At 35.1% G+C, this 18149-nt stretch overlaps 1 protein-coding gene across 1 annotated transcript in view; it reads right to left on the bottom strand.

The window, feature by feature from the left end:
* Window positions 1-557: 557 nt before the first annotated feature.
* mpped1 (metallophosphoesterase domain containing 1) overlaps window positions 558-18149 on the bottom strand; it is a 43964-nt gene continuing 26372 nt past the window's right edge. The window contains exons 5-7 of the mRNA XM_051108490.1: window positions 4778-4893; window positions 3131-3244; window positions 558-2300 (exon numbers count right to left, since the gene is read on the bottom strand). Coding sequence (XP_050964447.1) covers window positions 2182-2300; window positions 3131-3244; window positions 4778-4893 — 349 coding nt within the window. The 3' untranslated portion in view covers window positions 558-2181. The remainder of the gene's footprint in view (window positions 2301-3130; window positions 3245-4777; window positions 4894-18149) is intronic.

The following is an 18149-nucleotide window of genomic DNA, read 5'->3' as shown; positions in this document are numbered from 1 at the left end:
AAAAATTAGCATTTGGTCAAAATTTTAATATCAGCTTATTTCTGATATTCTTAGAATATGTAAAATAATACGTGGATTTTTACTGGTATAAAATAATACTGCTGTTGTAAAATAACACTATTAATCTGGTTTTGTGGTCCAGGGTCACAAATCATGTAACTTCCTGTGGTCAGACAATCTGATGATATCATTACCTGTCTTAATGGGTTTATTTCACACTGAAGAAACAGAGTTTGAAACGTTAAGGTTGTTCAATACAGTTTTGAAGCATTAATATTAGTGTGTAGACATTATTAGTGTGTCTACATTTTTTCCAGTCACACTTTATCATAATTTGCTGATTATTATTATTTATTAAGGTAGGATTAGGGATGTAGAATATGGTCATGCAGAATGTGTCCTTTATAAGTACTAATAAACAGATCATATGTTAAATATAGGCATGTTAATAAACAACTACTTAATAGTGAGAATTGGTCCTTATACTAAAATATTACCTTTTTTTCTTCAAATGATCATTTCCAGAACAAAAAGAAGCCATTTTGATAGAGAATTCATCTCTGCAAGAATTTATTCAACACCATAACTCTTTAGATGGCATAAAATTAAGTGATGAAAAACAAAAGAATTTCCCAAATTGTATCTTTATCATTGAAATTTCACAACACAATGAATTAACAACCCACAGAATCTGTTTGGAAATTCAGAACAGCATGCTGGGGGAAAAAAATAACAAACACAGCAGTAAACCTGACGACAACGTCTTCAAAGGAAAGGCCTCATACGGGAACGAATGAATGGAGGAAGAAAAAAAGAGGAAAGCCACAAGAGAGTGCATAGCACCTCTGACCGAATGCAAACAAGTGTACAAACAGCAAGAAAAACCCTTAAAAAATAAAGAAAGAAAGATGAGACAGAAATCCGTCTCCCAGACATCAGCTCATCCTTCCTAGTTGGCGTTTCCAATATTTTTCTTTTTATCTCTTCGATCTCTCAGCGCTCTGATTCGTTCTTTTCCTCGGGCTATGAAAGAGGAGCAATTGATCGCGTTCGTACACACAGGAGCCCACAGACGCACGCACACACACGCAGAGCGATAATTCGTTCGATTTGTTCATTTTTATTCATCCATTTATATGGAGGAGATGAAAACCCTCTGCACATCTAACACAACCGTCATATTAGGCCTAATGCCACACACAGTTAATGCTGAAGCGCTGTAAAACACATGGGAATAAATTATCGCCAGGAGGAATGTTAATAAATTATAGTGGGGAGCATGTGGATCAAAGTGCAACATATTCTTGTTATGCAAAAGCGCACTTTGCGTGCATGACGAGTCTTTGATATTCGGAGGAGGGACGTTAGCGGCGGCGCTTTAGAAGAACTTTTAAATATTTGACCTTAAACAAACACTTCAAACTACTGTAAAAGTCCACACGGCTTTAGTAAAGGACCATTTGCTTGAAAACACACTCACAGTTTTACACGTTTACAGTAAATCGAACAATAAAGAAGGCATGAAAATGTGGAAAATATTCTGACACTTTTTTGTTTCTTTTTCACCATTAATATTTTGAATTTTACATTCCTGTTTAGGGCCAATTCATCTCCTAGTGAAACCCAACGTGGCCCAAAAGAGCAGAATAACAGAGCAGATAGGAAAAAGTAGGTTGAGAGACTGAGACTTAGAGAAAGAGAGAGAGAAAGATAGAACGGTAGAGACCCTGAACAAACTTGTTTGCACCATAGCGCAGTGTTTCCTCTGGGCACATCCTGTAACTTTCAAGAGTGGATCCAGAGTGAAAGAAAAAAAAAGTTTTTTTTTCTCCAAGTCAGATGTCCATTGAGGCTACAAGGTTACAAAGTTCCTTAAATAAGTGCCATCCAATGAGAAGAAAGCTTGGCTTCCCGTCATCTCGAGCACTGATTGGCTTCCACGACTTTAAGTACACGCGATTGTCACGCCGATTCAAGTGCAACGCAACAGTCAAACTCAGAGTTCAAACATCCGTGTCAGTGAAGCAGAACGCCACTGTGGCACACGTCACAAAAATGGATGGAAATATCCTTGGGAATATCCAAATTAGCGTCTCTCATCTGCTCTATATACACTACGCAGCATCCGTACACGATCAAAATGGGACCCTGATTGAAAGAAGGGGGCGGTTCCCAGTTCAATCATGAGCTCCTGGGATTGGGCAAGTCGAAAACGATGGGCGCGTTCATAGGCTGGAAGTTCACCGTGCACGCCGAGGCATTAACGAACGTGGTGGTTCCATCGGTCATCATACCGTAACCTACCTCACACAAACACAAAGATATTACGATTGGTTAAGTTAAAAAATGCCATGCACAAGATTTTTTGTGAAAGCAGGTTAAAACGCATTTAAAAGCAGATGCAAAATTATATTAAAGGTTTAGTTCACCCAAACATGGAAATTTCCTAAAAATGTACTCACACTCAGGTCATCCAAGATTATCAGAACAGATTTGGAGAAATTTAGCATTACATCACTTGATCACCAGTGGATTACTGTGATGTTTTTATCAGCTGTATGCACTCTCATTCTGACGGCACCCATTCACTGCAGAGTATCCATTGGTGAGCAGAAGATGTAATGCTAAATTTCACCAAAACTGTTCTGAGCAAGCAGCAAGTTCAACCTGGATGGCCTGAGGGTGTCATTTTTGGGTGAACTATTCCTTTAATAAGGTCAAAAATTTTAAAGGGTTAAAAGCTAAATGGTAATTACAAATAATCATGCAGTGTTTACAAGGGATTAATTTTATGCAAATAGCAATTTTTGCTATGTGTGGAGATATTATTGCACATTTCTGTACCATGCACAGAATCAAACACAGACATGCAAAACAATCATATCGCAGACGAGGATGAGAAACCTTTTGAGTGTGTGTGCTAAATTTACTGTGAATATGAATGTGATCTAGTTTTTGCTATAGAGCTGTCAGAAGGCAAAGCAGCATGGGACAGACTCTGCCCTGCTAACCCCAAAACAGGCAGATTGACGTGGCAGCATGAACAAATATGTTTGAGATCATGGGGCTGTGTGGGTTTCATGCACATGATTTATAGACAATTGCAAGCGTTATAGTCTCATGTGATTACCTTCATGAATGTGTCCAAATACATGTAGTTTGGGCTGAACTCTCCGTTGGACGGTATTCAACAGCTCCATACAACCAACCCGCTGCATCTTCCTGGGGACCCAGTCCAAAAAACCTATACAAAAATAGTGTAATGACTAATATGAACATCATAAGGCAAATACATATGTGACCCTGGACCACAAAATTAGTCATAGGGCCAATTTTTTGAAATTGAGATTTATACATCTAAAAGCTTGCAACTGATGTATGGTTTGATAGGACAATATTTGGCCAAGATACAACTATTTGAAAATCTGCAATATGAGGGTGCAAAAAACTGAAGGAAAAAAAAGTTCTTAGCAATGCATATTACTAATCAAAAATTAAGTTTTGATATATTTACAGTAAGAAATTTACTAAATATCTTCATGGAACCTGTTCTTTACTTAATATCCTAACGATTTTTGGCATAAAAGAAAAATAAATTTTGACCCATACAGTGTATTTTTGGCTATTGCTAAAAATATACCAGTGCTACTTAGAACTAGCTTTGTAGTTCAGAGTCACATATGGTGTTAGAACAGGCAATCTGGTTAAAGCATGGTTTTGGAGTTGCCAGACGTACCTAGCTAGGGAAGAGAATCACAATGAATTTAAAGACTGTAGTTCTAACTCCACTTAGCGTTTCATATTCTTAATGAAGTTTTAATAATCTAGTTTCTTAATCTAGATTTAGTAATTTCAAGGAAGAAAAAAATAGATTTTTTGTTCACAAAGTCACCAAAACACAACATCTTGACATCTTGCTCGTCTGGGCTGCTAATTTAAGAACCCAACGAGGGTGAAGTCTTGACTCACTGAATTTTAATTAGATGATGTGACTGGATGCTCTAGGAAGGTTAGCAAGCAACTTATGCATGGACTAATTAATATTCATGAGCTAAACCTTAGCCATAGTAGGATTACTAATCCACATCCTCGGTTTTGATTTTCCATTCACAATTAATTGGGTGAGACCAAAAATGTTCAGATTTCAAACCGGTTCTTGATTCCCAAACCTACACTAAATATAGAGTGAGTACAGTGATTTCCAGTTTGTGACCTCAGTAAAGACAGGACAGGTTTTTACGACAATCTGAACTGTGCTTATTTTTCAAAAGACTTACTGTATATATATGAATTAACTGAATCCAAAATGATCATTATAGACTGCAAACTTAATTTTACAATCGCAGTCTGATGTTTGCACATACATAATGCACAGACTCACTGTGAATCTTCAGAGACGTCATTTGGGGCTAATTTGCAACACTACGATAAACACCCACATTTGCACAAATGTATAGTGAGACATGTCTTTACCGTGAGAATTACACATTGTCACAATCTCAAAGCCCAAAAGCTTAGTGTTTTAAACCGCAGCTGTCTTTATGCACAAACTTCCGTTCTCAGTACATATGACTGTGTGTGTGAAGGTTTTATTATGTGCGAAGGGATTTGCTGCACTGCGAACAGCGTCTCAGTGTTGCATGCTTTAGCAGTCTGCTGTAGCAACTCCATCTGCCAAAGCCTCAGAGCAAAAGAGTGTGTGTGCGTGAGGATCAAGACAACATAATGGGGAATAACCATTACCGCACGCTTTGCGTGTGTGTGATTTAGGTCTTACCCAGAGGAGGGCAGTGTGTGAGAAGAATATCCGTGGAATCTGGGATCTGATTCCACTTGTCCAGCAGTGCTTGTCCTCGTGGTAGATTAAAACCCCAGCCGTAGTACCATGGCTGCCTGAAAGCATACATAAAGGAGAAAAATACACAGTTAAGGCCTACTGACGTGACCGTGAACAGTACCGCCAATATCTTCCCCTGTGCTTCACTGATCTTTTACCCAGCTGATGAAAACAAGATGACATTTCCATTAGGATCTGTATATGGAGTATCCGTGAGAGATCTTGGGTCTATGATGATAAAATAACAGAAAAAAACCCAAATCACAAATAGCAATTGCTTTCATCTGACATCTTTCTCATATCTTCTACAAAATGTAACTGAAAAAAAAAAAGTTTAAACAGGAATGAATAAGCCACAGGATTAAGGCCATCTTTTTCTTTCCCCACCTCCCTTCATTTAATGTCATCTCTCTACCATCACTGTCCAAAAAAGCAGGGGCGTAGGCATGATTTGAAAAGCTTGGTTCATGAATATTAATTAGGTGATGTAACGTTCAACCAGTAGTCCAAACTGAGCGTAAAGGCTGGTAAGTGGGCGCAACACATAGGAAGGTTTACCATTTGTGCATTTGTTCAGTCCACGGTACATGGAGACTTCTACTTGGTCTTAACATCACATATAAACAAGTAGTTTTGGCTTCAATTTGCCTTAATATATTGGATGAGAAAAAAATCAGCAGTACAAAAATAAAACAACAGCAATATTACAAAATATACATTTAAAAAGTGTACAAATCACTCATCATTGTCCAAGTGTGACACCAGCAGGTAAAGATACAACGGGAGTCCACGTCTCTTTCTCCTCCTCTGAGCCCTTGAGTTTTAACAGACCACCTAAAGTGTGCCGTGAGCTTTATGGGGTATATTTGAGAATGAATGGGTTAAAGTCACGAGAGGAGAGGAGGCAATGCCTCCATCGTGATATGATTGGATATGACTGGTTATGTTTGGCTGTGATTGGTTCATGCCATAAATCCCATTTCTTGTGTTAGTGCATGCTCAGTGTTCGCGAATCAGTCTGAGTGAACAATATAATGGCATTAATGGGAAGACTGATTTAAAAAAGTAAATAAACAACTCAAACACTTAGATATAGCCACTTTATGATGTCAAAATAAGACCTGAAAAAATGATCTGTTGGAGTTTTTAGTGAGTAATCAGCTTGGTGAAATTTAAAGTAAATCTTCCTGTTTGTGACCAGTATTTACCAAGCTTTGATGACTGATTATCTGAAAAATTTAAAACTAGTCAAAAGTTAACTATTAAAAAGAATAGCTAAACATAAGTTCACAAATAAAATATATTGTTTGAACTGTTACTGCCTTGAGTTATTAGTTTGGAATAAATGTGAAATGCTTAAAAACACTAACTTGATGAGATTTGGCTTTATTAACTAGTTGCTTATTAGTATGCATATTACTAGCATATTTGCTGTTTATTAGTACTTATAAAGCATATCTACATTCATATTTCCTTAACTCTACCCAATACCTAAGAATAACTACTATTACCAACAACTACCTTACTATCAATAAGCAGCATAATAGGAGTTTATTAAGGGAAAACTGTGAATATGTGTTCCCTTATCTAAAGTGTTACTATTTTATTACATCTTTTAATAAGTATACATAAAGTAAGACAGATACAAACAGAGAAATGGGTGAGGAACAGAAAAACAAGAAGAAAGAGAAAGAAACAGGTAGAGACAGACAGTATGTAGGGATAGAGAGGGGGGTTGATGGTTTTGCCTATGCCCCATCACTTTGATTGCAGATGCACCAAGCTTGAGTGACGGTATAGAAATTAACATGTCACTAACAATCTGTCCCCAGATCCATCTTCCTCTGCTGTGGCGGATTTGCACATTTATGTGTGCGAGTATGTTGAAAGACTTTGCGAGAGAGTGTGTGTGTGTGTGTGTCAGTTTACACATGAAGGTTCCCTTGCCTCTACGTGGATTTTGTAATTTATAGAGAGCAGTCACTTGAAACGTTTACTTTTATAGCTGGCTGACGCATCGGTGTCCCACGCTGCAAACACACACACACACACCAAGAGCCTTTGAGGAGCGATCCAGATCGGCCCTGGGTTCCATCATCTCAAGAAGGTCAAGAGGAAAGAAGGGACTCATGGGAAAGCAAATTCTATTTTCATTTGATTTCATCTGCTTAATATTCAAATCACTTCTATCATCAGAGTCTAAACATTTATGATCAAACATCCGAAGGCCCACGGACGCAGTCTGATTAATTCACATCTCTAATCTTAAAACATTTAAAATGGCCTTTGCATATTGATGGTGCTATTTAAATATTCATTTTCATCTTTACACGGACGTCTCAATTACACTGGACCGAGAAAGGACTTATTATTGCTGTCCCAAACATATTTTTCTAACTGAATAGAGAGAGGTTAATAAACAGAAAGAAAATGAGAGAGAGAGGGTTGTGCGTGAAAGCAGACAGCAAGGGACAGGCGCTGTGAAAACAGCATTAAAATGTCTTAAAAATACAAGCAATTATGTAATTCAGATATTCTGATGTAGTTTAATGGAGATTTTATCAAGCCAGAAGATCAGACTAACATGTATAATTCCTTCAAATGTGACAAGGAACGACTAGTGTACTTAATGTACTAAACCATCTGTGTACTTATCAGTTCAGATGTTTTTTCATTTGTCAAGGTGAATAGAAAGCAAAAACAGCTGTTTGCTTTCATGCCTTTACTCCCATGATGTTACATCAGTGCAAAAGTAGAAAAATTACTTTGCAAACTACATTCATCAAATTCTTAAGCAAATGTTAAAGGGGCTAAAGTGTTCAAAGCAGTTGCTTGTGTATTGCTAGGGTGTTGCCAGTTTAAAAAATGGATTTTTTTAATCATCCTTCTTGTTTTTTGCAGGAACCACTAATAAAAAGCAAACCTAATCGGATAGTCATTTAATGTAAAACAGTCTATTTAAAGTAGAGGTAAAGGGTTTGGGTCGAATCAGCGAGCGTGTGCGTGTGCAAAACCTCTCTTGGCCAAATGATATCGGTGCAGTTTTGCCATAAATCTTTAAAAGCATGGCTGGGGGGGAAAAGGCTGTGGGGCCACTGCGCTTCAATATTTCATCCCATTGGTTAACTTCAAGGATTTTACAGGAAGAGAAGATGGGAGTTATAAGAAAATCTTGATTTTTTTTTTAAAGAATGCATTAATGATTCACAGAAATGTGAAATCTAAATCAATTCTTGCTGCTGGTAAGGTGGTGCACTTTGAGTGGAAAGATAAAATGTGTATGAAAATTGGGGATAAATAAATGGAGAACATGGAGTAGAAATATGAAAAGTGACATTCACAGGTCAAAGTTTGTGCTAACAGACCTGTTTACATCAAGAGCATGCACCCATTTCAAAACCTCCCTATGGCTTACAAGGCAGAAAAGCCTACAAATAGAAATTTCCATGACTTCTCCATGACCGTGTAAGATTTTATTAACTTCTATGACTTTTTCAGGCCTTAAAAATACACTTTTAAAAGGTTTTCCAGGATTGTGGGAACTTTTTCTCCACAGGAAGTAACTCCACAAGAGACTAAATGCACCATTGATTTCAACAGTTTGCTGTTGGCGTGCTTAAGTTAATATAATTAACAGGTAAAGTAATCATTTTTAAAATAATATTTTTTATCAATGCTTTTCAAAGCCAACTGAAGTATGTTTTAATAATGAACATTTCCCTTCATCCACATCTGAAAACGCTTAATGCACCTTGTTGCACCTTGCTGCATAAAACATAAAAGCTCAGTAAGAAGATACAAAGGGACATATAGACAGTTGTAATAATATTCAGGAACATCAATGCAAGTACAGTATATATGGGTTATGTGATTAAACGTGTCATTGTTTTTGAATACTGGCATTCTTCACAATCCACAGTACAATGCAAAGAAATAAGGAAAACACACACACGCACAAACACACAAATTTATTCACTTGGGAAAGCACTATCCATTTAAAATGCTCTGTAATTACTGGACAAAAACACCATCTCAGTGTGAATGGTGGCCAAAATGTACAGAAGAGATGCATTTTCAATACCCGGATTAATGTGGACGCACATGTAGCTGCAATGCATTCTAGAACTAATGTATATTTTGGGAGACAGCTTAATTACAAGGATAGTCCTTCCAAACATTAAAATTCATTGTTTACTCACCCTCATGTTGTCTTTCTTCTGTGGAACATAAAAGATGTTTTAAAGAATGTTGGTAACCAAACAATTCTTCAAAACATATCCAAAGTTCTATCATGAAACTCTAAATGCCGTAGTTTGATAGGTCTAACTTAATCTGACATAATGACATCATCACATGGCGCAGCTGATTAGTTCTTTTTGTATCAGCAGCCAATGAGCTTGCAGCTCAACATTCAAATGCTTGGCTGCAACAGTTGCAGTGCTCTTCAGAAACCCTCCACCTTTCCCAGCTCCACCTGTATAAATATGCTATGGGGTCATTCATGTATGCCATATATGGGGGTTATTTCACATGTGATTATGGACCACAAATCAGTCATAAGGGTCAGTTTTAAATTTTTTTTTTTTTTTCAATTTAAATCTTTCATCTGAAAGATTTATGGTTTGTTAGGATAGAACAATATTTGTCAAAGATACAACTATTTGAATATCTGGAATCTGAGAGTTTAAAAAATTTCAAAATATTGAAAATAAATTGCCTTTAAAATTGTCCAAATGAAGTTCTTAACAATGCATATTGCTAATCAAAAATTAGGTTTTGATATATTTATGGTAGGAAATTTACAAAACATCTTCATGGAACATGATCTTTACTTAATATACTAATGATTTTTGGCATAAAAGAAAAATCAACCGTTTTGACCCATTCAATGTATTTTTGGCTATTGCTACAAATACACACACGCTACTTAAGACTGTTTTTGTGGTCCAGGGTCACATATTTCAGCAGCATGGCAGATCTATTCCACCAAAACCAAACACATTAACATTGACATGTACATTACCATGCCAAATCATGTTGAGTGAGTTGTATGAGTTGTCAAGACAGAACATCATTTATGTTCCACAGAAGAAATTCATACGAGTTTGGAACAACTTGAGAACTGATATATGATAACAGAATTGTTATTTTTAGGTGAAATATCCCTTGCCCACTTAGTTTTCACGATGCCTTGAATATTCAGCTCACTCAATTTTGGAGCACAGCTCTGCATACCTACACACATACACACAAACACACACAAGCTACCTGCTAATGAAGAGAGCTTTTGTTTAACATCCTCACCTGTGGCTGCTGTAATTACAGATGTTGGTGGTATCCTGACCCTAATTACAGAGTAGGTGTACACATTATTCTATGTGTGTGCGTATTTAAGATAGTGTATGTGCATGGCACTGGAGCAGGTATGCAAGTGAATAATTAGTAATGTGATGTTTCTGACACTGACCCAGATGTGTGTATGGAGAAGAAGAGGTTGGGAATCTACAGGGATAAGTTGTTACATCTCTGAAGAGTTAAGAGGCAATATCAGACAGCCTTCTTACGGTGCACACACACATAACCTCATTAAGAGAGCCTGTTTCAATTAATAGCTTGCGGGTCACAACAGTCCACTGAGATTTACCAGCATATAAAAAGTGCTGTCAACATCACACAAGCGCTCACTTACACACTTGTACTATGAGCTAGAATAAAACTTTTATGAGATGAAAAGATGGTATTTCCGAATGAAATTGCTTTTTAAACAAAACAAAAACATTCGGAACTAGTTGTAAGGACTAATTAAATAGCAACTAATCTACTGTTTGAATATCACTAGTATTAAGCCAGTGTTGTATATTTAGTGCTGTGTTTTATAGTTGTACATTCTGGCAGCGTTGCATATTTAGCACACTGTAGCTTTATTTTTCAGGCCGTGTCGTATATTTAGCACAATGTACTGTGCTGTATTGTGCTGAACTGCAGGGCTGGCTGGACTTTGATGTTTAATCTGAGAGAAGCAAGCGGTCCATTCACACGGGGCTCCAGTCCGAGCAGCACAGCAGGAGAGACATACTCTACAAAACCAGAAAAAGAGAGAGAGAGAAACCCTGGAAGGCAGAGTATATCAGTCTCTGACAATAAAGGGATTAGACCAGGCTTGAGCCGATAGGACTGTGTGGGTCTGTTTATGTTTCTGTCAGACATAGCTGCACATGCTCTGCACAACTTCACTGTTTGCCTGAGTCCCCCACTTGCTCTCTGTCTGGCTCTGGGTTAAAACGTGGTAAATATGGGACATTTGGTCCCCAGCATGACTTACGCAACACTCAGCATGTAAAAGTCAAACCAAGACTACTGGCCATAACACACACACACACACACACACATTCACAAACACACATGCATTCACAGATACGCACACACAGTGGAGCGTGTTTAGATTCAGTAATTAATAATGTAGAATTTGTATATGTATATATGAAGAGCTTGGCTCCAAAACGCGATAAACGCCATTTTAAAAAAACTGAGTTCCTGCCAAAATCAGTATTGTATCTGGTCGGTATTGAAAATTTTATGCAAAATGTGATATCCGCCATGTTATTCTGTCATGTTTTTTTCTCTATTTTTATAACTGCGACAAACGCCAGTCTCACTTCTCTGCAGAATGCGGTACATCCGCTTAACCAATCACAGCGCACCATTCCACGCATTGTAAACAGTAAAGGTGGCTCTTTGAATACACCCAGCATCTTAGTTTTCCTCATCTACTTTGTACTTTGTGATCAACAAACACACAAAACGCTGCGTGCGACTATGAAAAACATATTTAGGAGCGCCAGTGCGACTGACCCAATCAGCATATTTGCGTTTCCGCTGAGGGGAGCTTCAAAGGTTTCTATGTGTTTTTGCAACGTTAAGTAATGAATCACAGACATATCTAACGAATCCCTTTGTAAACAAAGTGTAGAGAGATTGTAAATAAGAGATTCATTGTGCAGTGTAGAGAGCTTTGTTGATTATAATGGAACTTTGCGAGAACGCAATGATATAAGACGAGTGACAGCTTTTAATGATTTTTAAGAAAGTTTGTAAATGAGATATTGATTTGATACAACAGTTAAATAAACAAGACGTTAATATTAAATTACTTACACTGTCTGACCATTACACTATTGCCTGATTTTGCTCTATTTCGACGTCAAAAATATTTTGAAACATGTCACAACTGAGCCACTGTGCATCTCCATTCAAACACAGCAGTGTTTCGTTTATGAATGAACATGCACTTTAATCTAATCTAGTGAGTCAGTTTCAATTTCCCATTCATTAAGACTTGCTTTATTCCTGAATGAATCAGCCGTTTGAATGAATCAAATGAATGATATGATTCAGTAATTAAATCAGTGACCTACTGGCATTTCTACTGTCATTTTTAAAGTATCTTTTTCCGTCATTTAAATCATTTAATATTTCTGTATTCAACATTTTATATTGAAAACATTAATCTTAACATGAATTTATATATTTGATTGCACTCATGCCACCTCTGAGCCTCATTAAACAAATGAAAATACACCTACACCTAAACTGACATGAAAAAAATGCCATTACAAAGGTAAAAACAAAATTAATTCACCCCTTTAATTCACTTTAAGTCAAATATCACCTCATAATGGGAAGGCTTATTTTCTATCAGATTTTTTGATTATTGATTAGAAGGTGCTCCTGAAATTTTGACTGTGCTCCTAAATTTCTTTAAGCGTAGAGCCCTGATGAATTTATTGCATTTTGGGGGAAAAAATAATCAGTTTTTGTAATAAATCTTTGAAAATCAAAATCTGAATTTGAATTTTTAATGCTACTTTAACCTAATGATGCTATGTGAAAGTTTAAAACAGAAAATAGTGGTTTTCATCTTGCCACTTTCTTGGTAAAAAAAACCCCACATTTTTATTCAAATGAATCAAAATGGATTTATAGCGTTTTGGAACCAAACTCTTCATATATATATGAAATTAAAGAGAATCCAAGAAACAAAGAAATATATATTCATAAGAAAATAAGAATTTTCTTATGAATTCATAAGAAAAACAATTGAGGCAGACTGTTGATTAAAATAAAATAAACTTACAGTATTACAGTAATTTTACTGACAGTAGAAAAAGAGCAGAAAATAAGAAAAACAGGACTGAAAATTTAAACTGACATGAATCAAATGAGCACCACAGCTCAGTGTGTCGGAGCATGTGTGTTAACCACCAGGCCAAGGTTTCTGCCTACAATTAAGCATTAATGATAGTCTTAAGTATAAATTGAGGGGTGGATAATGAATTTGGACCCTGGGTGAACATTTCTGCTCCACCGCATCTGATCCGGACAGTCCGAAAACCAGCAGTAACAAACCCATCTGTGCAATGAGACATCTGCCCACACAGCCTGACACGTCTCTCAAACTTATACACACACACACACATGTACTGGCCTGGGCACACAGCAGACTTCAGAACAGCTGTGTGGACTCACACTCATCAACAGGAACATTCACAGCACTGATTAACATAACGAGCCAAGAGCAGGGACACACAGAAGTGTTTGATAGCTGATGCAGGGCTTTAAAGGAATGGATCGCGCAAAAACGAAAATTCTGCCATCATTTACTCACCCTCATGTCATTCCAAACCCATACGACTCTCTTATAGTATGCTGAATATAAAAGGAGAACCTCATTATCACATCAGCATATTCAGATTTGGCGTGCTGCAATTGGCTACGAGACACACAATGAGAAGCTGTGGAGTTTGACATTATTTATGTCAAGTTTGAAACGTATGTGCCAAATTTGAATATGCACGGAAGAAAGAAAGTCACACGGGTTTTGAAATACATGGGGGTGAGTAAATAATGACAGAACGCATGGATTGACTTTAAAGGAAAAGCCTTTTAAAGTCAATCCATGCATTCTTAAAAGCAGTTCTTAAACGTCTGTGGTTGCATGAATAAAGACCTCTGCGTCTGCAAAGCTACATTCGGCATTCCTTTTGAAAAATCAAGCTTAATAAATGCTTACTGCAAGAAAAAAAACCCTCAATGGACAACATCTGCAGAGAAGCTCTCGCCTTGCTACTGTGTGTAGGTGTATGTGTGTCCGCAGAAGAGACGACGATGCTCAACAACTGTAATACTCAATTAAACTTGTCATTTATGCTATATGACACATATAAGAGTTCTCTAACTTCCCAAAAGAATCCCCATGGCCCTTTACAAAGATGAAGAAGAGTTGAATAGGAATGAGAGAGACAAAAACGAGGAGTAGAAGAGATGGCAAAAATTAATCGAGTGGAAGAAAAACAGAGAAGAAGAATAAGAGATTAAGAATAAGAGAGACAATTTTTCTCTTAAACACAAAAACAAAGGCTCACATTGTTTTGGTTTTGTCTGCTGTTGTTCTTTTTTTCATACAAAAAAGTATTCTTTCTTATAAGAAAAAATGTGATCAATTGTTAATTAGCATAAAATAAAATAATCAATTAATGTTTTTATTTTATAGAGAAAAAAAGAAAGAAATATAAATCAAAAAAAGTGACCAGTTATTAATTGGCATAAACAACAAAATAAAATAACATAAAATGACAATTTTTCTTCATAAGAGAGAATCAAAAAGAAATCCACAGATTTAAGTCAATGCAGCCTGGTTGAAAAATAAAATAAAATTAAATTAAATAAAATGCATGGATTTTTTTTTTTTTTTACAATAAGACAGGTCACTTGAACTAGGAAATAAACAATTCAATGTTAAATGTCATGCCAACATAAAGATTTTAACTTAAAAATAAATAAATAAACCTAAAAAAATTAAAGTTAAGAAAAATAGGACTGCAAGGTTAATGAAAAAATTCTGACACACAGTATATCTACATGAGCACCTGCACAAACATTAAAATTCTGGAATTTATGATTAGTAGCTAATCTGTATTTAAATGTATTAATCAGCTCTTTGGAATACTTGATTCTGATTGGTCAGTTGCAGCATTCTCCTGTCAAATATTTTTCATAAGCCCCGCTAAACTGACCACACTCTTCCCACAAAGCTATGCTAATATCACGTCTCTCACATCACTCTGCAATCAATATCTGCTCACATATTTTAATAAATTTAACTTAAATCAATACTTCACCAGATTTATTTATTTACTTGACAAGTAGCCATGTAATAAGTGGGATAATGTATAATCAGCCAATCGTTACAACAAAATAAAAACCTTTCTCAACCTGTCTGAACTCAAGACAATGGTTGACAATATGATATTCTTCTGTTGTCATAAAAATAAACAAACAAATTTTTTTTAAATTCCTGAACATTTGCTTTCACCATTTTAGTTTCAGTTATAAGCGATTTTTAATTAATGAGTGACTTTTATTTATTCTAAATACTGGGGAAGAAGTTATCAAAGGAAATCTATATTATTTCGCAGATGCATATAATAATAATATAATACATAATAAGACAGAATATTTGAAAAATAAAAATTATTAAACACAATAACCTTTTTAAAAGCACTGCAAACATCTTTACTGAATCTTTTGATAAAACTAAAGACATACTGTACAGTATCCTAGAGCCAAAAAAACATAAAAATCTGAATATTTGCGCAATATGCCTTTAAACTACAAAGCACATGGTGTCTGGAGATACTTCACTGAACGATTACTTCTGTTTTTTTCCGTTGGGTCCCTTGGCTTTGTCTCTCGTCCTTCTTCCGGGAGGATTTTAGGAGCGCTGAGAGATATGTGCGACTCAAACCGACACCGCGCATGCAGCGCTAATGAGCTCCCTCTGGAAGCCCTCAAACACTCTGTCATACGTTATAATTGCGTTGGCAATACGTTAGCTTGTGTGTTAGCAGTTTATATATGGTGTCGGAGTGGACGGAGAGGAACGAGCAGGACAAAAACAGAGAGAGAGTTTAAAAAAGATGACTGAGTAAATAGGGAAATATCAAGGCTGTGTGTGTGTGTTTGAGAGAGAGATGAGCTGTCGCCAGGCCCCTCTAGTCTGAACTGTGAGGAGCAGGTGCAGGACAGCAGCACCAGTGTGTGTGTGTGTATGTAAATGAGTGTGAACGTGTGTCAATGACCGCATGTGTGTGTGTGTTAGAGATGAGACTGTCATATGGAGCGGCTTGGAGCGATGCAAAGCTATTGCCTTTTGGGTAATGAACACACGCACACACACACATGCAAGGTGAACTGGTCAGGTCATAGAAACTTACTCCTGCTGTGTTAATGCGCTTTGTGTTGGCTTACCAGCATGGCCTTTCGGCTCAGCTGAGACACAGTTTTTTACACACTGATACAATTTCAACTCAATTTTCTGTCTCAGCTTGCCCGTCTGAAACTTTCAGTGACATCTTAGCTCTATGAGGAGGCATTTAAATATTGCTCAATACAAATGCAATGCATTTTAAAACATGCAATGCATGCTATTTAGAAAAATAGTTTTAATACAATTGCAAAGCAATGCAATGAAAAATTTATATTTAGAATGTGCATAAAAGTTTCTAATTATACTTAATCCATATACATATCAATATATTATGGATATAACTGTAGTCAAAAATACAGAAATTATAATTAGTAACATAATTCATTACATTACACATTTTAGTTAATATAAGACTACTTTTAGATTATTTTTAGATTACTTTTAACCTAACCTATTTATCACATTGATTTAAATAGAATAATCATGTACCATATTGATATAAATACAAGAAAATATATAGAAACAAGAAAATATATTCCATTCATTGTTATTAACAACATGAAGTGCATTAAACATTGCATTATCCCAAACTAGGGTTCATGAAGGAACTGCAAGGGGTTTGAAAAGCGAATAATTTGTAAAATAATTTAATAATAATAATTTAAAATAAGAAACTGTAGTCTGATTACAAATATTTTAAAATGTAATGTAATATTATTATTTACATTATTATTTAATTTTTTTAATCTGATTACATGTAATCAGGTATTACCCATCTTAAAGTATAATATACTATATAATTTCAATTTAGAAATTTAGGTGAATTATTTAATAAATATAAATAGATAACAAACTAAAATAAAATAAATAAATAAATAATTAAACCCCTGACAATGGCCAATAGTACATACATTAAAAATCGAATAATTAATAAAATCATAAAAATGTAAAATAAGACATTTTAAAATAACATCAATCAAAATAAAACCTTACTAAAAAATGAAATATTTTATTAGTTTACTGCTAGTTTATTGCTATTGTGTGAATATGTAATCATGTAATAAATAAAAAAGTAACTGTAGTCTGATTACAAATATTTTAAAATGTAATTTAAGATAATTACACTTAATTTATGGAATCCAATTACATGTAATGAGTTACTATCCAGCTTTGAGTATAATACAGTATATAATCTAAATTGAGTAATTTATATGAATTATTTAATAACTGAATATAAATAGATAACAAGCTAAAATAAATAAATAAATAAATAAACCCCTGACACTGGCCAATAGTACCTACATTAAAAAGCCAATAATAAAAAAATAATAAAAATGTAAAATTAAAATAAGGCATTTTAAAATAACATCAATCAAAATAAACCCTTACTAAAAAATAAATATTTTATTTGTTTACTGCTAGTTTATTGCTATTGTGTGAATATGTAATCATGTAATAAATAAAAAAGTAACTGTAGTATTTAAAATGTAATTTAATCTAATTACAAGTACTTAAAAAGTAACTACTATTTTAAAATGTAATTTAATCTAATTACAAGATCTTAATTTTCTGGAATCTGATTACATAATCCAGATTACATGTAATCAGTTACCACCTAGGCTTTGAGTATAATATAGTATACAATTTCAATTGATTAATTTATATGAATTATTTAATTATTAATTTATAAACTGTTTTTAGTGAAGAAAAATGGTGACACAAAATGTAAAAAAATAAATAAATAAAAAATAAACAAACCCATTACCTGGCCAATACATTGTGACCATTTTAATTTTTTAAATTCATACAATTTACTTGATAAATAAACACAAATGGACAACAAACAGTTATGTTTGAAAAACTAATTTCTAATACTGGACAATACCAATACTTTTACCAAACAGGATGTTTTCCTAATACAACAGTAATGCATTTAGTTTTTAAATAAGGATCATAACAAAAAATAAATGGTTTTGTAGGCACCCTTATACCCCAGATAATAATATTTGTGTGAATGTGCATCTGTGTAAGGGAATAAAATGTCTC

Source organism: Labeo rohita, chromosome 4 (genome assembly GCF_022985175.1).
Source record: "Labeo rohita strain BAU-BD-2019 chromosome 4, IGBB_LRoh.1.0, whole genome shotgun sequence".
In the NCBI taxonomy this organism is placed as follows: domain Eukaryota; kingdom Metazoa; phylum Chordata; class Actinopteri; order Cypriniformes; family Cyprinidae; genus Labeo; species Labeo rohita.
The sequence above is the reverse complement of the archived record's forward strand: the minus strand, read 5'-3'. Positions and strand labels throughout refer to the sequence as shown.